At 27.5% G+C, this 25,939-nt stretch overlaps 2 protein-coding genes across 7 annotated transcripts in view; both read left to right on the forward strand.

Annotated features, from left to right (window-relative positions):
• The window catches only part of LOC113557604 (neuronal calcium sensor 2), an 85,318-nt gene extending 60,471 nt beyond the window's left edge, over positions 1 to 24,847 (forward strand). For all 3 annotated transcript variants that reach the window (XM_026963175.1, XM_026963185.1, XM_026963178.1), the window contains 4 exons: positions 16,781 to 16,893; positions 23,688 to 23,831; positions 24,137 to 24,265; positions 24,558 to 24,847. In XM_026963175.1, the coding sequence (XP_026818976.1) occupies positions 16,781 to 16,893; positions 23,688 to 23,831; positions 24,137 to 24,265; positions 24,558 to 24,734 (563 nt within the window). In that variant the 3' untranslated portion in view covers positions 24,735 to 24,847. The remainder of the gene's footprint in view (positions 1 to 16,780; positions 16,894 to 23,687; positions 23,832 to 24,136; positions 24,266 to 24,557) is intronic.
• Positions 1 to 25,939, forward strand: part of LOC113557624 (neurocalcin homolog) — an 88,882-nt gene that overhangs the window by 60,467 nt on the left and 2,476 nt on the right. Inside the window, exon 1 of one of the 4 annotated variants that reach the window (XM_026963208.1) lies at positions 25,484 to 25,838. The exons of the other annotated variants lie outside the window; for them this stretch is intronic. The gene's annotated coding sequence lies outside the window, so the exon portion shown is untranslated. Of the gene's footprint in view, positions 1 to 25,483; positions 25,839 to 25,939 lie in introns of those variants that run through there. 4 annotated transcript variants of the gene reach the window in all.

A 25,939-nucleotide genomic window follows, 5' to 3' on the forward strand; every position in this document is an offset into this window, starting at 1 on the left:
ATACATCTGTTTAGCTTCTGTCACACCGCTGTACACTGTCTACAAGAGTACCATAACTATGATTTTTTTTTTAATGGGGGAAGGTATGTAGGTACTATAATATATAATACAATATTCCACTCACGATCATTATTTCGGTCAGAAACAAGTTTAGACATTAAAAAAAATTGCATTTTATTTAATCAATTTTGGTAACGTGTTTAGGCTGAATAATATTGCATTACCTTTCTCTTACTTTAATCAATCTCTTAAGTACAATAATTTATTCGATTTTCAAACCATCAAAAATCAGTGAATAACATCTTATTACTTGAGTACCTAATTAGTAATTACTACCTATACCACTCGTATTCTGGAAAATTTGAATTGCTCCTTGAGTTATGCTTCTCAATGATATGTAATTAATTAATTATTATATTACATTATTTGTATATATATATTATATACAAAATTAACTAATATAGCTGATTAGGTCTTGATAAGTATGTTCGTATAATATGTACTTCTAAGCAGTAAACATTGCAGTGTGAGGTTATTGAGGAGGGAGGGGCTATTTTATGTCTGTGTGACAGATACATTAAATTTACAAATATACACATTCATACTTAAACATCCTTTGATGCTTGTCAAAATACCGACAATGGTAAAATTGGCTGCGCAACAACCCAAACTTATAAATAAATAATATAATTTCACCGGACACACTTTCGCATTACTGCAGTTAAATATCAGAAGTTTCGATGTACTTATTACAATCTAAAATTATATCAAATGCTTTTATATATCATCAATCGTAGACATATAATATGGATCTGTCTACACTTATAGGAATCTGTGAATATTATAGATACCAAATGACTTTATGAATCCTACATATTTTCTTAGGCACTCAACGCGTAAGTATAATCCTCAAAAAACTAATGAAACATGTCGTCGGCCCAATGATGATCAATATGTTAATGATTTTATAGTCTGGTCGTATCCGTCATTGAGTAATCGCTATCCATTTTCTCCGCAACTGTATAACCGCCAAACTATAATATTTATGCGACGATTTTCCATCGAACCGTTCTTACGTCAACGTCCGTAAATACGTATATAGTATTATATCGTTCTATCTTCACTGACTCGTAACGTGTATGCTCGTTTCTGTGGTAAAATTATGTTTATATTAACGAAGTCTTGGGGACTCGATCTCGGTATGTAATATTTATATTAGAGATCAGGGTTACCTTATTTAAGTAAAGCATATACCTACAGTGGATTCTGCTTAATGTGGGCACGTTGGGACCAACCCTGTTTGCCCACATTAAGTAGTAATAAAAATCAAGGTTAGTTAAAAAAAAAATTATAATATCAACAAAAGTCAACAAAATCCCTTTCTGCATGAATTTTTATTTTTTTTTTCTTAAAAAAATATTCAAATGAAACTAGCTCTAAAAGTTGATTAAGGGGGGTTAGTTTGGGTACAAAATTAGTTTATGATATATTTCAATAATTATTACTTATTTTTAAAATATTCAAACAAGGTAGCATTATTTTTACCTAAGATCGGTAGTATCATTAGTATCAAATTGTTATTGTTGTAATAACATAAAGTGGGTAGTTTTTCACTTTGCACAACAATAATATTTTCACTCGTTTATTTTTCATCTGAAGTTCACAATTTTACCACTAGGTAGATGTATCTTAGATGATGCAAGTTACATAAAAATTGTTCGCTTTTTTGTGCCGAATCTGGCCGTATATGCAGTATTGTTGTAACTTTATTTTCAACATGCAATAGAAACTACGAAAAACTAATTTGTGCTATTTTTGGTACAATATGCAGAAAGGGATGGTAATGCTTTTTATTACTTTCGATAAACACGATCTCATAGATACGACGAAACCCAATTAAATTAGTAGTTTTTAAATATATAATATCCTAATATTCTAACGCTATGATAAAATAAAAATTACCCACATAAACCGAATTAAGTGCCCGTATTAATCGGTGCCCACAATAGACGGAATTCGCTGTAAGTATAAAAATAACGTATATTAATGGTATGACAGATAATTGTAAGATAGATATTCGATATATATATATATATATGAATATGGTTACCGATCCGGGTAGGTGTTGACGTGCCGTGAGTGCGGATATTCGATGGTGGGCCGTACGGATCGTCGCGAAGTCTTCTTCACTGTCAGGTTTCTCTCCGTGTCACACACTCCCGTCAAACACGCATTGGTCATAATTATCTACACCAACGTAGTGTGCCCTAAAACCTTTGGTCAGCAGTTAGCCCCGTTCGCCATTCCTCACACTCAGCATATTAGTAGCGCGTGCCCTACTAAAGTAGTAATGTACGATGTCGATAGACGGCAATAGTTACAGTATGTTTACTGTTGAATATCTATTACATAGGTATTAAATCTAGAACGTTATTAATAATGTTCGCACGCTTTGCATATTTGTAAGTATTTGCTTGTGTAACGTGATCTTTTTAGTATACAGACAAAAGCAGATTTTCAAATGAATACTTAATGTTCGTATGTTTCGTATATGTATATTCTAATGTCTCTCCCACTCAAAAGATGTAACATAAATTTTGTTACCGAGTAAATCGAATAAGTACAAGTAGGTACTTAAGGTATACTTGAGGTATGTACGTATAGACTTGTATCGCGTATATAATGTATTTATAATTTTGTCTATATTCGATTAGATACAATTATACGAATTGGCCATTTCAATCGTAAACGTCAGATCTAAAAGCTATTGTCACGCAAATATATATTAGTATATTAGTATACACTTAACCGACCGAGATGCCGACGTGACCGAGTTGTTTGATAAAGGACATTTAAACTAGCGACACTGTAGGCTTTACATTTGGGAAATGTATATAGTACGCTGACGGTCAAATTGCTATTTGGATGACGAAACCGTAATTGTATAAGACTCGACTGACATAAACAAGCATATCATCTATAGGGTATACAATGTATAAAGTGTGCGTAGACATTTAAAAAGCCTATTAGTATAGCAAATAATGCATATAGATCACTTATGAAATGACATTCACCGATAAAACAGAACAATAACATACATTGAAATGCACAAGTCTCTAAACTTTCTATTCACACAGTATACATAGGACATCAGTTACTTCAATCTTCACAGTTAATATTTATGGAAGTACCTATACTTGGTTACAATAGTTAATTCTATGTATAATAGCTTACAATGAAAAATATAAATACTTCGTAAAAATGAAACTTACAAGTTATTATAACCATTGAAAATATTGTATATACTGCAGGACTGGTATTGATATAAAATTGTTTTTCGTATATATTTTTACCTATTTTAAGTTATAACATTTCAAACTACAATAGTACAATGCTTTCCTTGTAAACATTAAATATTTTATCATTTACTTTTATTAGTATAATATATTACTCAAGATTCTCTCGAATCGTTTAAATTAAATATTATGTTGTATTGCAATATTTGACGATCGAAAACATCTTGAAACATCTATTTCACGTTCGTACACGATTAAATATTAATAAACATTTTTAAAATTGTTTTATAAAATAAAAAAATAAATCACTTCTTGTATTATGTTAACAATTTTCTAATAATAATTATGTTTGCTTATTCGAGTGGATAGTTGTGATTATGAAGTTAAGTTATTCGAAAATCCTAGATAGTTTACCTATATAGTTAGTATTTATATGTATATAATATATACATTGTGGTGTTTGTTGAGAGATTTTAAACGCAAACACAATCAAACGGTATTCCTCTTTAAAGCTTTACAAAAACAAACTCCCTTGTCAATTTCACCTATTTCGCCCTGGCATTTATGTTTTCCCAGTATCTGGTTAGGTCTCCTTTTCACTGTGATATACTGTTGCAGTATCTCTCGCCGCACGCATAGAATGGAAAGACTTAACTACTACTTGAACAACGCCTCTTCTCCTTTTACTTCTTCTTCGCCATCTCTCACCTTGTATTTACCGTGGCTTGCATGTTAAAAGTTTTGAAATTCACTGCGCACATAAAGTTTTTTAATCAAACCCAAACCGTCACATTTTCCATTCCGACGTTATACTACCTACTGTTGTATAACCTACACTATGGTCTGGCGTCAAGAAGATCAAAGTTCAAATAAATAATAAATAAATAAAAGAAACAACGCTGGGTCGTATTAAAAATAATAAGTCATTCTGACAGCATCACATTTGAGTTGTCTCCGGAAGATTGATTTGAAGAATTATTTTTTTTCAATTACATTGAAAAAGGAACCCAAAAGAAAACAAATACATCTTATATACAAGATGCATTACTTTTCAGAGAAATCGCGTATTACTACTGCTGATTAAACATTTTCTGAAAACAAAACCCATGATAGAAGGTATATTTTGAAATAATACAAAAAAAAAAATACAATTGAGATTGATTGAACACACTACTCACATAGCAGCATATTTTTTTATACCACATAAAAATATAATAAACGATATTGCTTAGAATGAAAAATAATTTTTCATATTTAATATCAGTTTTAAATTAAATTTATTAAATTAAAATCTATATATTTTTCTTTAAATTTGTTGTAATAATAAAGTACTCATACATAATATCTCGTATTTGCATACAATAAAAATAATGCGTCGTATATTAAAACATGATAGAAGTAACCACCCATTTAAAAGCATTTCTAATTTTGTTTTATATTGTAATATATAATAAATTATATATTATACGTCATATAGGTAAGTACATAACGTTTAGCTATTTCCCTTAAATGCGAATAATACCATCGCTTTTTAACCATTATAGTTTTATTTCATTGTGTACAACAACATAAATATTTAAATTTACATAAAGAACAATACTCCAGAGAAATATAACCGCTCCATGATATTTTAACGAAATTTAAAACAATATATAAACATGACATGAGTGGTCGTTACGTCTTACGTCAAAAATAGTTTATTACAATAATATATTATATTCTGTTTACAGGATCGCACGAATAAGAGATCAAATTATTATATTTGTTTCCCTTCGCATCTACGGCTGTCTGACGTTTAAACTTAGATAGTTGGATCCCTATATGCTTGATGTCAAATATAACAATATTTTAAGAAATTGGAATTGTCGATGTAACTACTCATACTTACAAGTTATTACTACTGTGCGTGTCGGAGGAAATTAAGAGGCGAGAGCCCGCCTTTTTATTTCTAAATGTTATTTTTTATAATTGCGAACATAATAACGGGGGTATATATAGCGTAAATTACATATATTTTTCAAGAAAGTAAAGTACCTACCAGTATTATACACTCGGAAATTCAAAAAGAGTAGTGGATTTATTTTAATACAAATCCCCAAATTGTCGAAAAGTCAGCAAAAACACGATCAAAACTACATAATTAATCGCATTTGACCCTTTTACTGTTTAATATATATTCGGAAAATGAAATGGCTTTCATTATAAATACCAATCAGAGATGAAAATTAAAACGGTATATATCAGCGGTGGCATTCGGTTATAATAATGGATATTTGTATGAGACACGTTACCCGGAGATTGTTTTATTTTAATTAAAGCGCTCACCGTGCAGCCGTCGACCGTTTTATTATTTTTATTTTTTTTTTGTTCCTGTCATTTCTCTTACGGGAGATACTCCACTGCGTTCATTATGATTATAATAGTTATTATTTTTTAATCAAAGCGATTCGTTATAGCGCGTGTATAAAATATTATCGATTAAAACACAATCTACCTCAACGTGAAAACCATTATAATATTATATATTATATGCATCACGCAATGTCACAATCGTATTTGATATCGCGTCGCGTATATCTAAAGACCCCCTCCGAGCGCGCGAAATTACTGCCTGCTTATAAATTTATAAAATTTATAATATTAGCCCAAGCAGACTGCAGCATAATGTGATGAGCATAGTACTTATATACAAAAAGAGCGTGCTCGTGGATAGGATGAGTGATATACTGATATCATATCCCCTCTTAGACTTATTATTGTCTATTGATTTCTTATAATTTATTGTTAAAATAATATGCCATGTTTTCATTATTTTTTTATGTGGTTCTTAATTTTTCCCATAAGTTAAATTTATTGAAAGTAATAAAATGTATGGTAAAGTAATGAAAGTCAATGAAAGCATAACAATTGCCATCGCAGGATGATACAAGTGTTAATTAATAAGCATTATTTGCACATAAATGCAACAATATATATGTTTTTTGTTATAACGTGAAATCTAAGAATAGATCTTTCCAAACCATCATAGTTTTCGCTCGTCTTTATACTATAGTTATATATTATTATAGTATTATTTGTTATATTTTTTTTTTATGAATGTTACATAAGTTATAGACGCAACAATAGATACTTGCATCAATGTATTTGGAAAATGATTCTGTATAAGAGTATTATGAAAATTATTTTTAATAATGATGTTGATTTTATAGATCTATATAGCTATACAACAGCGCGTGATTATTATTGCAATATATTGTCTGGTCTTCAATATTTAAGTCTCGGGCTATATGTATATAAAGTAAAAATAACGATTTTGTTCTATCAGAATTCATCAAAATATAATTCACAAAAGTTTTCAACATTTTTCCACTGTTTGGGTAGCGGTTTGAAATTATCTCTACAAAATTTGTTGTAAACAGATCGACAATTTATGATAGAGACGATATATAATTGAGATGGAATAGTATAGCTATATTACTTATATTGCAGGCACGTTAAAATTTACGATGGTAAGTACATAATTTTATATTAACGGGCACACACTAGTCGGTGGTGGTGAACTTGTCGTTGGTCTTGTATTATCGAATTATGATTAAATGTGTCAAGTTCGTTCGATCTTCGTCGCCGTCGATGGTAAAATAAATAATTACAATCGCGTGTTGCTCCGTTCAGCAGTCACTTAGTTTGTGTGTGTATGTGTGTGTGTGTGTATGCAATGTGCATAGTAACTAATGGAACCTCCGCTAGTGACGTACTCAGCTGATGTGATTTTATTGCAATGTGTGTGTGTGTGTGTGAGGGTGGCTTCTATGGTGTTTATAATGTATATTATAGTTGCTGACAATAAAGAAAACGTTATAAATAAAACTGATTTTACGGTAGACGTAACCGTTTAAAAAGCTTCGACGATTAAGACTTTCCGAGGATGGGTGAGCTAAGCGTAAAAGAGATAAATATCATTGAGACACGTTATTGATGCATACACAGTACACACCCTTGACATCTATAATACAATATCGTAGTATTCTAATATAATATTGTTCGTCGTTTTAATGATTTATTGTGTAAGGGATTATATACAGACATTTTGTATCTATATTATAGTATTTTAATAATAATGTTTAACGTAACATTTCCATCAGTTGGAGAATTCATACGATTTTAGCAAATTGTTTACAAGAATAAAATATTTGATAAGTATAATTATAAACTTTATTATTTAATGATTGCGAATCACAATTCTCAATAAAAAAATATCCAAACTCCATCCAACATATGACCAACTAGTAACGAATTCAGACATCTTAACCATTAATAAAATCTTTAGGTCATTTCAATAGGAAACTAATAGTGTTTTTGTGTGCTTTAGAATCAAAAACGTAAGATACTGATCGATATCTTGAACGTTATGTACAAGTACCTAAACGATAAATAAATATTAAAATAAAAACCACATGACTTGTGTGACAGGTTCAAGAAGCCATGTATTGTCAAAACTGACTTGACTTTTTTCTATTCTTAACGTAGGTACGCATTCTTAATGTAAACGACAACACGTGACGTATACAACGTATCTAGTGCGTCATATATTATATATATATGGGTGAAGGTGTTTTCTGGTAATAATATATATATATATATTTGTACAGAGTGATTCACCAAGCATACTTACCCTCGTTTTTCTTCAATTGTGCAGTTATACAAAGTCTGATCGTGTTGAATTGAATTCTGAAATGACCGCATTTTAAAATTCTTGAGACTTTATTTACTTCTTAAAAAGTGTCTTGTAGAGATATTAAATTCTGTTGTTTTTTTTTTTAAATGAGACCTCCTCTTTTCTATTGTAATATATTTAGCCGATAATATTTCTAAAAATCTTGTAATATCTAAATCGAAATTCAAACTTTATGTAGTTTTTGAGAAATTTAATTTTGTTTACTAATAAGAATAATAGGTCCATATTAATGGGCTTAAGGTGATTTAAAAATTTAAATAATTACTATTAATCACTCAACATTTATAATTTTTAAAAATGGTCCAAACATATTAAATACAAAATTTAATATTGTTCATCTAATTTTTATTTTTGTAAAACCATTTTTAAGGACCATTGTTTATTCTACACATTTTATTATCTTAATAACTGAAAAACTACTCGTTCGAATTGTTATTAAGTACTTACATCAATATTTTTAGAAAAATCATCCGCTTAATACTTTACAGTAGAAAAGGAGGATTTTTATTGAAAAATAGAAATTTGTATCACAGGACATTCTTAAAACGGTAAAAAAAGATCTCATGAATTTGAAAATATTTTAAGCACATTTACAAATTTTGAAGCAAAAAGTATGATATTACTTTATTTACATATATATTTATCGTATATGCATGCATTCGTTAATAGTATGTGGTGTGTAATCGAATTATTGTTTTATCGAATTTTGACAAATTTAGCATTGTACCGGTGATGTTGTCATGTGTTTGTAGGTATTCGACATAATATTATTTGTATATTTATATATACTGTATACACTCACTATACATAGTAAACAAATATACTGTATATAAATATATTCTTTTTTTTTATTGTCTAACTATATTGCATTACGAAATGATATTACGTATACTATATATTTATATGCTGGTGCTTACGTTTTTTTGGTGCCGTGGTTCAGTTTAATAATACGATGTGTAAATCGCACATGTTATTTTTTTAAATTCATTTTTTTTCACATGCGCACTGCACAATGAATATCATATTCTAAAAACGTCAACCGTTTGCATTAGAAAAATATCAATATGTAATTCAAATGGATTTCAATGACAATACATACCTTATCGGTTCTTGTCATGTATATAGGTGGTAATAGTACGTAAATACTTTCGTTGGGCGCCATTCAATTAATAATTCAAATCATCGTTATACTTTTATTTTGCAAACATAACCTATATAACCTTTAGATTTCAAAAGTGCATCCCTGAATTCTTTAATTCAAGATTAAAACATGTTTATATAAATATTTAATATTGTGTTGTAAGTTTTTATTATATATACGAGTAGATTATAATTATTAATTATTCATATTTTGATTGTGTTGAAATTAAATTGCCCGATCGTCTAAAATTTGATACAAAATTATTAATGTACACGGTTAAGTTTTAAATTTAAATTTAATTTACAAGCTTTTAAACTTGTATAAAATATATACATTTATTTATATATGTTTGATTTTTGTAATTAGGTTTTTAGTAGATTTTCATAAAATTCTTTTGTATGGATAAAATATTAATTTACATATTATATTAATACAACTATTATAAAATTATACTTAATAATTTTATACAAATATTGATACTAATACGAGTTAGATTTATTAAAAACTGAATACGATACTTGTATTTTATATATGCATTTGATGTGTGTAACGTTTTGTATATGTGTATTATTTTATTGATTTTGATTATTTTATAATATACTATTTGGCACTTTTGTTTCTCAAATCGTATTATTATAATATTCTTTCATACAATAAGTATTTACCGTTTATAATCAAACTGATAATTATACTAATTCATAATTGAGTAATTAAAACGTAACAAATATTTTCAATGTTTAGTATTTATTCAGTTTAATATCGTATTTTGGACGGCATTGTAAATTTGTACCAAATGCTAATCGTATGCTAATTGCCTTAGAGCAACGCGCGTAGGTACACAGTATATACATTTCTATATGTTCATGAATAATTTTCTAATTATATTCATGTATTCAATATAGATCACTAATGGCAAGTTTACGTCATAATATTCTAATATACATATATTATTTATACTGAGTTATTCTTTTATATAACAACACTCATTACATTAATTCTGGTTGAAATAAAAAACAATATTTTTATCGTTATAGTTTTTTAAGTTTCTTACTTTTTTTAATGGCCACATTTATTTTTAAATTCATATTCTAGAGCAGAATACAGGTATTTTTTAGACTATTTTAATACATACAAATGTATAGTTTATAAGTTATTATAACTATTTAAAGTTATATTAGCGGTATAAAGTGGAACAGGGATATCAAGCAAAATGATGATCTTCTACTCCGCTAGATTTTAAATAGTTATAATTAAATCAACCGTCTGAATTTAGATTTTTATCGATCAAAATACTCCGAAAAATATTCTGCTTCAAAATATAAAATTAATAAAAAATATGTTATCAAAAATAAATGTTATTATTTAAAAAAGTAAAAACTTGAAATATTATAACGATAAAAATATATATATTTTTTTTAAATAATGAATGATTTATGAAATAAGAATCACTTTATAATGTACGAGTAATGTATATATGTAATAATGCGCGATCAGTAAGATGTTATTCAAATTAATAATATTTATCTTTTTAAAACTCTGTTATGAATGATTTCCCGTATTTATTAAATGCGTAAATCTAAAAAGCTAAAAATATATTACATTTTTTAGCATATAAAATGTATCATGAACTTATTCCTAAATTATTATCTATTTAAATTGTGTAGGTATATTGTATATAAGCCATAAAAATGAAAATAATAAATGTTTGTATTGTACTTAGAGTCCTTATAGGTAGTCAGTTGATAAAATATCGACACACGGTGTGTAAATATTCGTTGAAGAGTGATGAAATATATAATGTGTTTTTGAGTGTTCATACATTTTATAAATTAATAATATATACTCTATTATACATAGACACATAGTTACATATAAGTAGCGTAGGAACAATTTTATCTGGAAAAATATTTAGTGGAAAACAAGTTTTTAAATTTAATTATAAATAAGACTATATCTACTACATACTATTTGTATAATATGTATGTTTATATTTCTTTACTTATTCTTTGATGTTTTTAATTAATTAACCTTTTTTTAATTCTATATATATTGTATTTTTTTTTTTTTTTGAAGTTAACTTGATCTCCGCATTCTAACTAATCAAAATAAAAAATATCAACCAATAAATGATTATATTTTTGTATTTTTCAGTTTTTAAGTATTTTATGTTAATATCTATTTCAATAAAATAATGATCATTAAAGAACTCCAGTATTTTAAAATTATTTATCTACATTTTTCAGTTTTCTCTGTGACTAACATTGTAATTTATAAAAATAGTCATAAATGATTGCTGTATTTATTATATATATATTATACTTGTGCTTATGTTGAGAGTGCTCTTGAATTTAATAGTTTGACTAGGACGTAGGAGCTTCGTATCCCATTTGTATTCTCTCTCGAATTTCGAATCGAATGTTTCGTTTGTGTACTGACCATTGTGCTCAGATACTCGAACTGTGGTACTTTTTTTTTCGTATTGATCTACACCATATGTAGATGCCTGGTATCTTAAATATATATTGTTGTCTTCTCTCCTATATTAACTACCTTCATACATACCATTACATACCATACCATACATACATAATGTATTATATTGATACGTAGAACAATAAGTCATTATTTCGTGCACACTTATCATATACATATTTAATATATTTTACTAAAATTATATATTATTATTATTATTTCGGGTCGCGTGCGCTGATACAGGTTTGGTAAATGTTATATTATTATCGTGAAACGACATACGGGAGCCATGCCGCCCCTGCCGATCACATATTATACGACACGAATCGGAAACTGTCATTGTTATTTGTATATTATAAATATATATGTGTATAATACATCGTCGGGCGTGCAGTGTGCGTTAAACTATCGCGTGATGGTCGGGGTGGTAGTGGCGGAGCCGGTGAGTGGGCACATCGGCATACTATATTAGCTGCGCGCGCCGATAAAATATAATATATAATAAATCGAACGCTCGTACACTGTAGGTATTATAATATATATATATATATATATAGTGCGTGCTCGGGGTGGTGCTCTTTCGATCGTGAGTTTTCTTTTTCAGTTGTCCGTCATATATTATGAGTGTGTATATATATATATATTCTACAACCTTCCCCCGCCTCCCATTTGTATAGACGTGGCATATATTATATATACAGGGTAATGATTTATCGAACAAGCTCATCCTTTTTTTTCTTCAATATTAGTTATTCAAATTCTTAAGGTTATTTTTTTTTGTTCTACTTTAGGAATGTTTCATAAAGATACTAACTTCTATTTTTCAAATGACAACTTCTGTAAATAATTTAGTAAACATATTTTTATTTAAATACTAGTTTATCTAGTTTAACTAATTATTTGAACGAATAATTTCTCAATTATTAAAATGTTTATGCTAAAGATAATAATCCTTAAAAATGGTTTTATGAAAATATAAAATAGACGTAATATTGAATCGTCTAGTATTTGTTATAGTTGATTCATTTTTCCAAATCATTAATGTTGATATATTAATATTAATCACTGATATTTTCAGATCCCCATAACCGCTATATCTTCCAAGTTTATTACCATGGACTTTTTATCCTTAGAACTCACGCAAAATTAAATAATTAAGCAACTACTATATGATTTAAATTTTGATTTAGACCGTCAACATTTTCAGAAAAGTTATCCACTAAATAATTTACAAAAAAAAAGTGATTCTCATTAAAAATAGGCACTCTTTAAGTAGTAAATAAAGTCTTGAGAATTTTAAAATATCGTCTTTAAATATATTTTAGTATTCTAAAAATCAGATTTTAAATATTTCAGGTTAAATAAAAGAGAAATGAGCTTGCATAGTGAATCACCCTATGTATACTTTAGTATAGGTACTGTTTTGTTGTAGCGATTGTCGCACTGCAAATGACTATGGAATACGTGTTTTCTGCGCCTCCGTCCACTCCCGAACCACGTTGTTAGGGGTGTCGGTCAATATTATGAGAAGGGGCGGCGCGGTTTTATACCGTTTACTCTAGCTTACGAATACCGTCATCGTCCGGTCGACCACTTTTGGTTTTTCATTATATACTCCAGTATTCCCACATTTTTGAGATCCATGTCCCTCAACTATTCATGTATATACATATGGGATAACTCGATCACTCGGTGGCTATATCAAAATCTTACCTTCGGGTCACCGAAATTAATTTAACAAAAAAATAAAATAAAACGTCAATACGTTTTGTATACCAACGAGAAAGTACATTAGTAATATTTATGATATTACTAATATATGTATCTTTGTTTGCACGAGCTTATAGTGAATAAAAATTCTAGCCACGCTCCTGGATAGGTTGACAAATTTGTCCGTTTTTCTATTATGTTATTCTCTAATACTAAAGTCTAATGTAAAACATAGTTGTCCAGAATGTATGTTTATTAGTATGAGCATATTATAAATAATAAAGTTTTTATTGCTTTCGACAGTAATCACGATCCTCATTGAAGGAGATGTTGAAGGTAAATAAAAAAATGTGCCTGCTAGGTCGAACGTGTGTAACTATTATTTTATCAAATATTTTTTATCTTATCGGTTTGCTCAGTGGCGCCGTTGGGGTTGCAGGTATGAAGGAAAGACGGTGGGTCGGAGTTGAAACGATAAATATTCTAGTCGAAGCGCATCCACTTAATTTAACCATCGATTTGATGATTTTATCATTTATTCATTCGCGCGGGGATGTCATACACTCATACATAACAATATATATAAATTATAATACACCTACTCGCGATATTTATTTATAGCATCTCCCGGCCTGCGTATGTTTACGTTTTAAAGTTTTTTTACTCGTAAAGGTTTAATAACATATTTGTTCGTAGTTTTTCCGAATAAAATATGATTCCGTGATAGTGAGTGGACTTTCGAGTACGTCTGTATATAAATAATTTAGACTATAAAAACCTCCAATTTTATGCGTCCAAAACAATCCTTTGTAGTTTGAACGTTCGACGTTTTTATGTGTGTACTGTTCATCAATGCCGGTCAGAGTAGTGCTCCGGTCGTCTCTTCAACTACCATATCATACTCCTACACATTATAAGGGTTCACCTCCAACAACCAAAACAATCAGTATGTGAAATGGTTGAAGAGGTTATTTCTAATGGCAGGGTGTAGTGGATGGTAATATATGTTCCATTTGCTGCAGGCCTCATTATTTTAACACACGTCGAATTCTACCTTCCATTTCTATATAATTTATACGCTATAGGATCTAAGGCGTGTATATTTGTATTGTGTATACCTACACATAATATATATATATAAGGATACGATATCATTTCCTCGACTTTAACTTCTCTCCTTCCTCCATCCAACTATCCACTGACACCGCAAAGTACAATCTTACGTTTTCACGTTATTAGGAACGTTCTTTTGCTTTTGTGTATAGCCCCAGCTACGAAAAATATGTATATTTATTCGAGAAAAATTCTTACCTATCTATTTTTGCTCCTTTCCCTTACCAAATTTTCGTTCGTTTTCCTACTAATATTTATGTATTCATGAAATACTTTTTGGTTCGATGTACGTACACTGTGTATGAGATTAATATTCTTGTGAAGTGTATACAATATATTATATATTTATTCTTCAGTTTTATGGTAAATCATTGCAGTTTTGTAGTATTTTTGGAAAACAAGAAAGGTAATTGATCACTACTGCATAGTATATAGGCAAAATATTATTCATAATATGTATCAAAAATCGTGTGTACGTTATACATATTTGTGTTGTGCACAGTGTAATTAAAAGCTAAGTAGTGGGATTTTTTTTTTTACACCTGACATTGCATTTTATACTCATACTTATTATATGATATTCATTTAACTTTTGAACAAGTTTCAACGAATATATTTTACACTTTTTCAGCGATATTTTGAACATTAAAAATTATTTCTACTTTAGAAAAGTAACGCCAAAATAAATAAGTAATTTAAAATAATGGTAATGTAATTGATTAATGTTATATTAAGGCCTTTAATTATTTTAATGGACTGTGTTTCTTATCAACTTAAAAAGGTTTTATTGTCATAAAAATAACTACAAATTTTAAAAAATACATAACTTAAGTAATCAAATGAATATCAAAGTGTATTAAAAACTCAATTTAGATCTTTACTTGATTGCGTAAAAATATGAATATGTAAATTTTTCACCAACTAACGAAATGTACATTTTTATATTATACAATACTATAGCGATATTCATGTGATGGTATTATTATAAATTAAAATATTTATCATTCCCTATTTAAGGTTACACAAATATTCACTTTAGTTAATGACCAAAAAACTTAATGTCATTCATTTGAATTGGTATACATATATTTTTTTAAGTGAAATTATTTTTTATCTCATTTTTATTTTTAATTATCTTTTGTATAAAATAAAATAAAATTTTTATTTACGGTATCGTCCTGGCAAATAATTAGTTATGATATAATAAAATAATTTAAAAATAAATCGTATAATATTATTTCAACTTAGATGCATACATTATGTAGATTAATATAGAAATAAAAATGATTTTGATTAATCAAAATTTGTTTGTAAAAATAAAATAAATACTAACATTGCCATTGATAATTGCTGATAATTATTGTATTTAAATTATTAACATAATTACCAATATTATCAATTAGTGACTAATAATAGCGTAGAGTATATAAATTAACTTTGAATTTTCACATAAATATAGTATAAAAATATTAAACATCAATGTATTATAATATATATTTATATTCTACAAATATGTATTATAGAAACAGACTTTTAGAACAATATTCCTAAAATCAATAGAAACGTGTAATTCACTTTTGAGCAATAGTTACTGATTTAAGTATACAAAGTTCCGCATCTTATCAAATTTATTTTAAAAATTCGTGAATATCCAATAAAAACATTTAATCATAAGATAACAGCAGCAGATTTATACAAGGCACGACCTATAAATCTGCATGGGCTTGAGCTTATGTACACGCGATAGACACAATGAGTGATGTGTATAAAAATAATATAATATATTATATTAAACCGTAGTATTTCCTCTCTACCTCTGAATTTACAAAAACTATTATAGCATATTAATTAATATATATTTAATATGTACATATACCGACATAGCGTATACGTATACCTATGTATAAATATTATATATGTATAATATGTACGTATTCAAAACTTATGGTTATAGGTACGACGTGTCGACGTGTAATATTGGATGGCTTAATTATGAATATTGAACAACACTATAATTAGAAAACATTTTTCCAAACTTGCTTGAAAGTAAATCCACATCCATTGCTGAAATTATTGAGGTTAAGTTAGATTAGTCAAGTGGTTTTATTACCATGCATATAGAGCAGGAAGCTTTCAATTAAGGGGTACAGTGAGTAAATGGTATACGTGAAGCTCGTTTGATAGAAACACACTAACAGTGAAAGAAATATTTTTACCCCAATTAATTTTTACCGGAAACATCATGTAGGATCATGTAAAATCTACTTGTTGTACTGCCGATAAATGTTTAACTGTTATCGTATTTTGTTACAGATATGGGCTGTTTCGGTAGCAAAGACAAGTTGTCCAAAGAAGACATGGATTTCTTAAAATCACACACGAGATACGACGAAGCGACCATTAAAGAATGGTATAAAGGTTTCAAAGTAAGTATTGGTAGGTTGATAATATCATCAACGTTATTATTATATACATAGTTACATAATTTCTAAACGCACCTTTCATTTCATTTATATATTATTATCGTTATACTGCTGAATTATAAATACTATCGATCATACAATCGTGTATTATGCTAAGCACATATTCAAACCTGTAATGTACAGTTTATATGGAAATTTATAGTTGCCTATCTGAAGTGAATACACAAATACAAATAATAATTTTTGTTACCTTTAATATTATGTGAAGTTTTTAGATGTACCATTCTAGTACGTGTTATTCTTTATCGATTTTTTTTAATTATCCACTGATCACTATCTCTTTTGGCCCTCGAGGCTTTGGTTATTTAGCATCTAATAATAATTTATATTGACTAGATAAAATCTGAACAATACAAATTTATTCATAATTTTGTATTTATTTTTTAAAAATCAATACAATGATATTTCATTCAATACTCTAAACTATTCGTATTTGTTCGTTCAACTCTGTTATTCCGGAGACTTTCTGATCGATAATAGTAATTTCACGTAAACCGTTGTTGAGTCCTTTGTGAAAAAAGGAAAACCCCTTTTCCACAAAGGACTCAACAAATCCCTCAAGAACTTATTTTTTCTTTTGTTGTTCTTGTTTACAATTTCATGCAAATTTGAAACGTTACAAACTAAACAGATGGTTGGAATTTTATCTATAATTTAAGATATCTTAAAATAAATAAATTGATTAAATTGAATGTTGTATTTTTAAATAACTATAAATTTTAATTATATTTGTTGAACGTTAAATTTAATTTTTAAATTTTAAAATTCGAAATGTGTTATTAACTCATTCACTTTATTAAATATCATGGTTTTGCCGGATTTAATCTTGTCAATAACTTTTTTTTGTTTAGACCTTATACTAAACATTTCTAAATATTTCGTGTTTATACTATATACATTTCTAGAATTTCTAAAAGACAAATAAAAACCCTAATCCAAAATAGAAATAAAACAGTTTTAGGGCCGACAATAATTGCTTAAAAGATGAGTTATAAATGAATAAATACAATAAATAGATATACGCATAATACAATAGTATATTAGTATGTAAAGTAATGTAACAATAATAGTATAACAAAGTTTGAAGTTGATAAAATGTTGACTAAATAGGGTTAAAGTGTTAGTTTTCATCGTGTTTCTATAATCCTATTAACTTTAATCCGGGATTATAAAACTGTAAGCTTATCCGTAATTAAATGTTTATCAGTTTAACTCTTATTTTTGTTTAATTTTATCATACCCACTTACAAAAACTGTAATCTCAATTTTTAAAGGTAAACTCGAAAACTTAAACGAATAACGTCTACAGTTTTAACATAAATATTAAAATATACTTATTCTTATTTCAAACAAATACTAATATATTATATTACATAATATGCACATGTTAGTATAATAATATAATTAATTATTTACTTATTTTATAAATGATTTATCTTAAAAATATGATTTAAATTATATTATTAATTTAAAATATTACATAGTTAATTTTCTACTCCCAAATGATAAATTGCTTCAATATTTTATTTGCTTCATTATAAGGAGTAGTTGAAATTCGAATTAAAATGTTATCAAGAATTCATTTTAATGAGATGAAATTTTATAAGTTACTTACTGCATCTGAAGATTTTTTCATGTTCATTAAAAAATAAACTTACCCATAAATTTAATATTGTATTTGATTTGCAATTTTGGTTTTTATTAAGAAATTTTATAATTTCAAACTTCAAAACAACTTAAAACTTATACCATACATAAAATTTATATTTGTATAGAATATAAGTCTGAACTTTGATATCGTATATCCATAAAACATGTTGTTTTATGGTTTACATTTAAACAAAATATGTATATTAAAGAAAAAATTTGTTACCTTTTTTATTATTTTGTATTTTATATTAAATTCGAAAGCAACGAAAAGTCAATATATTTTTTCTATAATAACTGTATATGTAGGTAGGTAGGTTTAGGTAGGGTTAGGTACATCAAAATAGAATAAATAATGTTATTTTAATAATTGCTTATTTTTATAGAAATATAATAATGTATTTATATTACTTTACATATAAATAATTTGCTTACATAGTTTTATAATGTGTTAAGTATATAAAAAAAAATTACATTCATTAATTTTTATTTAAAACTTTAATGTATAGCAATAAATGATAATAATAGTACTAATTCAGTTTGAAGAAAACACATTTAAATAATATTCAACAAATAAATTATCTTTAAACGTTATGATTTTCACTACACCGAGTAGAGCCATTTTTCATGTATTTTATATGAATACTGTATTGGTTATAAAGTATTGGTAACACGTTACAAATGAGTTGAATATTAATATATTAAACGTACGACACTGTTTATTTAGTAGAAATCTAACTATAGAGTTACATAATTTTGCAATAAACATTAACTATGTATAAAATATTTATATATGCATGAAATATTATACACATTTCTTTAGTATGGGTAATGTCCATAGAACATTAATGCTTCTGGATTATTATAATGATTATACTACCCCTCCAACTCATTTAAATTTAAAACTTCAACAACCACTGGTCAGTGATCGCTTTCATGCAAACGACGGACTTAGAGAACCAATAAATCGGATTTAAACATACGCCATGCATTATAACCTTGTATATAAACTATTCCGAAATAAATCGCTAGTCTAAGCGGCTTAAAACGTGAACAACATATTACAATAAATTGTCCTCAGTTTACAATTCGTGGTAATTACAATTGCGTAATTAAATACTTATTCAATTTCTGTTGATTACCTATACATTTTACTAAAATTATTCTAATTTAATATAATTTATCTATTTTAATTTATACAAACCCAATTATTTATGAATTTCATCAATACTGAGATAATGTATCGACTATCGAGTAAGAAAAAAAAGTAATTTTCGTAATTATTATTTACGTGTAAGTAAGCAGTTAGTTGTACCTTTATCTAATTACATATTCTTTTACAGACTAATAAAATTATATTAGTATAATATTTTAAATTAATTAAATATGCTTTCAAGTGTGGTAATTTAATAATAATACATTACAGATATAGACAATAATATATCTATATGATCTTTATGATTATGAATTCAGCAACTATTAATATTTTTAAATAATTATCGTATCTTTAAAAAAAAAAACAAATATTATAATAAACTTTGTATACCTAATATATATTATTCTAAAATAACAATCAACCTAAAAATATAACGATATTTTAGTGCATTTAAAAAGTTTTCTCAAAACTAAATTCTTATTTTATTTAATATTTTTTTTTATCGTCAAATCAAAAAATTTAGCAGGGTATATTGAAATTGAGTAAAAAAAATGTACCTATTTTGTCTTGTCGCGCTTTAACTGGACGCACATTAGTTGCCTCTAAAGTAAAAAAGGTCAATAATTTTTATACAAATTGTCTCCCGACCAGTGGCGTTTATAGGGAGGCTTTCACCCCACCCTCCTACCTCCACCCCAAAATGTATGGTTGTACGGGCATTGATTTTGACTGTATATAATTAATTGGAATTTAAGAATGGAATTTTTTTTAACTAATAATTTTTGAAAAATTTATAATATTAACAGTAACGTACACCAATATATTTTTCTAATTTCTTAAAAATATGATGATGTATAGCGTGTACATAATATTTATGTAAAGTTAAACTTATATTCTATGTTCTATTTGAATGTATTTAAATTTATTGAAATATATTTTTTAATTTATCGTAATATATAATATAATTTTATAAAATTGTTTATTCAATATACTGTAAATAGGTAAACGATATCTCTTAAAATGAAAAAAATGCACATTGCTTTAGAAAAAAACTGTTAAATATTCTTCAGTAAAAAATGAAATGCTTGAAAAATCCTGACTTATGTTATTAACGACTCCGAGTAAAAAATATAAAGGTTTTAAAAACTATCCTCGGGAGACAAACACCAGATGTCATTTTAATCTCAAAAGAACCATCATATTTATACCTGACAAATTGTTTACGCTCCATGTGAAATAACCTTTAATCTGCTCTACAAATGATCCAACAAACAAACTCATAATAAGTCACCGTGGTATTAATGTCTTTCATAATTGAAAACCAAAAAAAAAAACGTTAAAATAATTCTTAAAAATTCACAAATCAAATAAATTTTTATACTTAGGAATTAAAATTTACTTTTTAAAAAACAGTTATTGTATTTACTTTACTTTAAGCGTTAAGGTATGTACCTTAATAAATGATTAAAACAAAAACTTCTACATAATGAATAAATCTTGAAAAAGTAAACCCTCATGCGAAAACCAATGAATTGTTTTTATCAAATAAGTATCATAATTCATAAGCATTTTCATCCAATAAATTAAAAACTTCGAACAAATTATTTATTACCTCTTAAGTTTTTAATCATAAGTTTCTTAAGAACAGGTTATTTTCACTTATTTTATGTTATATAATTATAAACGAATTGAAATTATTCATAGGAAAACGATACGAAATAGCTATAGTGGTATAGCTAATATAATTGTTTAATTGTGTTTCTATTGTATAATATAACAAAATTGTAAAAGTAATCAGTTCAAAAACAAAAATAATAATATTAACTTAAATACAATTTTTAAAATATGCATTTTCCATTTTATAGAATTTATTAATTATCGTAACTAATGTTAGATTAGGTTTTAAAATACCTACTAATGTAAAAACATTAAATCGTTTTTTATAACGTATATAATTTTTAAAAAAAATGTGGTTTATGCGCTTAATTACCACCAAATTATAAAATAATTTTATTAGTGATATTGAGTTATAACAGATGTGATATATTAATACGCTGATAATTATTTTTACTCTTCTTTTATGCGTGTTCTATTCTCGTCTATATAGCGAACGATGAATGATATGTATATAAAACGAGACATGTTATGCGTTACCGTTATATTACAATGTGTATGTGAGAAAACTTATCATGCGAATAATTTACCATGTCGTTGGTTGCAACGTCACCGCCAAAAACACACGACGATGGAGTTTGGTCTGTCGGGAAGAGTTGCGAAGCGGGTGGAGGTATTAACCTTTTCTGGATTTTGTTTTGTAAGATTAATGGCATTAACCCGGAGGATGATTAATTGAGTTCTCCCTGTGGTGTTAGAAGTCTGCACTATATACCCGTGTATCTCTTTCTCTGTCTCTCGTTCTCTCCTTTCGCTCTCTTTTTATATTCTCTTTCTCCGTAGTTCTAAAGACAATATTGCCGCCGTTATGGTTTTGGCAAATTCATCAGACTACGTAGTCAGTCTAGTCCCCCAGGATCCGACACACTTAAATTTATTTACCTTAACTGCTCTCCATGTACATTTCGGCCGTTTCTATCATATATGTATACCTAATAATGTAATGTACTACACATTATATATAATTATATTATTCTATAATCCATATGCATCCAAAAAACGTTCATTACTATACATATAGAATTTTCATCGTGAAACAATATAGTTTTCAGGTTTTTATCACCTTTTATTACTCGTTCAGTATTATATGCAAAGTTGAAAGTATATGTGTATACTGTACTGTTATATATTTTGGGGTAGTTTCGTTTAACACTCGTCCGTCTTCTAGTGAAAAAGTATATATAGGTTAGGTAATAGGTTAGGTATACATGTATATATTTTTTTGTTAAATAAAAAGTTATTAATAGTTTCTCCAATAAATATATGATTGAAGCACGGTCAATATAAAATGTTAGAATTGGATTTATCTTAAAAATTCCACAAAAAAATATATTTTAGAATAAAGTTAATTGTGTTAATACTAAAAAAAATTTACTATGGGCTTAAAAAACCATCCTATTAACATAATTAATAACGCTTTCCTGGAAATAAGAATATCTGTCATATAAACATTATTAAGAATACTTTTCAAATGTATTCAAAATACCTAACGAATTTGTTTAATTCAGTACATTTGATATTCAAGTTAAATACGAGTAGTTAATACTTATTATACATATACTTATTCATAGATTCAAGAATTTCAGATTTTAACCGTGGTTAGATTTTTTGTTACCTGCTAATTTAATAAATTACTAGAAACATTTTAAAATATTATTTTTAAAACAAAATTTGAATATGAAAATATTGATTATTAGAAAACGATGGTAAATGAATAATAAAGTATTTTCAAAGTATGTTAAATACCAAAAAAAAATATTTAAATACTTAATAAGATTGCATAATTATGAAATTATAATACAACTTTCATGCGTTTCAAAAATCATTTTAATTGTTTTGAAATAATGGTTTATTGTTATCAAGACACAAAATCCATGTTATACACCATTAGTTTTTGACAATATTTTATCTATTGAAATATGGACTGTGGTTCCACAACACTTCACTTAATATTCAACCCTTTTCGAATCAAGCAAAATGTAACAATGACCTTTTCAACGTGTATAATGTGTTAGGTTAGGTTAGGATAAGCCTCGAAAGAGTGATTATAATGTAATATTACTGTATTTATCTGTTTGAAATTTACAAGTAAATCAAATTGGTTTATTTAAATACTCGAATGTTACGTAAATATAGTATAACATTCTAAAATTACGCTGTTTATATGATATTATAATAATGATTGTATCCCAAATATTATTCGAAATAAGTATAAACTATTATGTGAAATTATTTTCATATTTTATAATTAAATTTTTAGCAAGATTGTCCAAACGGCCGTTTAACACCAGCCAAATTTGTGGACATGTACAAAATGTTCTTTCCAAGCGGTAATGCAGAAGAATTCTGCGATCATGTATTTCGAACATTTGATATGGATAAAAATGGTTACATAGACTTCAAAGTAAGTTACTCAATACAATTGTATAAGCTATACAATATTTGATATTATTCTATATTAATTATACATCAGAATGCATTTGAATAAAGCAAAATTTCCTAAATGATTTTATTGAATTTTCCTATGTGTGTCGCTTGCCCGTTAAAGGTCATCAAATGAACTTAACCCGGACCCCTTCCAATCGTTCAATGAAATATAAACTTTTTATTATTCATGAGGTCACTCGCACCCACAAACCAACCTAACCCTCGCCCTTCACGCACCAAATAAACACCATTAAAAATCCTGCATTTATTTATCGGTTACAGGAGTTTCTATTAGCCATAGATGTCACATCGTCCGGTACACCGGAGGAAAAACTAAAATGGGCTTTCAGAATGTATGACGTTGACGGTAACGGAGTCATCGATATTCAAGAGATGACAAAAATCGTCCAGGTACAAAGTCTATCAATACTTTACAAAACAAATGCACCAGTCTACTTAATATTTACTTAATCGCTAAAATATTTCTATACATAACTTATACTTTAAAACATTATACGGACATACAGTGACTTTTTAAAATTATTTTGTTTAAAATTTACTAAAATAACTATTTATAAAAATAAGTTATAACAAATTATTCAGCCCAAAAAATTAAATGTAAAATATTATTCCTGTTTACGGCGATTAAACCTGAAAGTAAATAGTTATTATTGAGACTAATTTTTAATTTGTATATTTGTAGGCCATCTACGATATGTTAGGTGCATGTTCATCTAATCGTCCGGCTGACTCAGCAGAAGATCGTGCTAAAAATATATTCGCCAAAATGGATGAGAATAACGACGGACAGCTGACCCAAGATGAATTCCTTAAAGGCTGTCTACAGGACGAAGAACTATCTAAAATGCTTGCACCATAACCACTGCCTCGGCTGGCGTGAAAACCCAATATAATATATTTCGCCGCATTTTTTTTGTATATCTTTTTCTCTTGCCCCGTAGGGTACGCCTTTGTTGGTGCCAAAAAAAAAAACAAAACAAGACAACCCGTTTTTTCTAAAAAAAAAATTGAATAAAAAAAAAACAAAAAATTAAAAAAAAAACGAATTGTTTTCTTATGGTTATATTTTCTCTAATAGGGTAATTTATCTACGATACATATGATGTTAATGCGCAGGTTGCCAGGTGGTAGGTACACGTCTTTCATCTTGTGGAGTGTCCGCCCTCTTTCTTCTTGAGTCGATTTACATTGCATGGTAGTATAAACACATCGGCAAACCTCCAAGGCCTTTTTCCGATTAATGATTTCCCGAAACTCAAGTTAGCTTCCACTTCACCTGGTGACTTATTTATGTAAATAATTTTCTGCACATTCCCATTTATAATTGTTTGTTTCTTTTTTATGATTACTATAATTACGACGGAGACTCAATTAAACTCTGTTAACCTGCATTTTTATTTTAAATGGGTTTCAATCAGTGCAAAGTTAAGCTCAAAAATGAAAAAAAAATATTACAAAACTCGATTACGTTCACCGGATTTGAAAACTCCGTAAAAAATAAATAAAACCATTTTCGGGATCATTTATAGTTTTACTTTAATAATAATACTATTAAGGTAATTGACTGTAAGAAAACACACACAAAAAAAATATATAACAAAAAGGAAAAAACTTGGCTTATAATGGGGTTTCCAAATAATGTTGGGTTCAAAAATCGTGTCATCGAGTGGACCATTCGTGTATTAAAACTGTCGGGAACTTTATGTTCAAAAATCAAAAATCCTGCACAAATATAATAATCATGCGACGAAATCGTATTTTATTATTATTGATTACCTTTGGCTAGTTCATTAAGCCGCTTGTAATTTTAAGATACATTCTCTTGGACCAATATATTTATATTATCTAATCACATTAATTTATAACTTAATTTCTTATCTATTTTTTCGTCGATGGTGCACATATATTGTTGGATTCCATTAGCAATAAATCGCAACCAAAGTGTCTGTTACCAAATTATGATGTACGTTTACTTTTTATATTTATAATTATTATTTAATTAAACATATTATTATTATTGTTATCATTTCTATACCTGTTACTTCATTTAAATCATGTATTTGT

This window comes from Rhopalosiphum maidis, chromosome 4 (genome assembly GCF_003676215.2).
Source record: "Rhopalosiphum maidis isolate BTI-1 chromosome 4, ASM367621v3, whole genome shotgun sequence".
NCBI lineage: Eukaryota > Metazoa > Arthropoda > Insecta > Hemiptera > Aphididae > Rhopalosiphum > Rhopalosiphum maidis.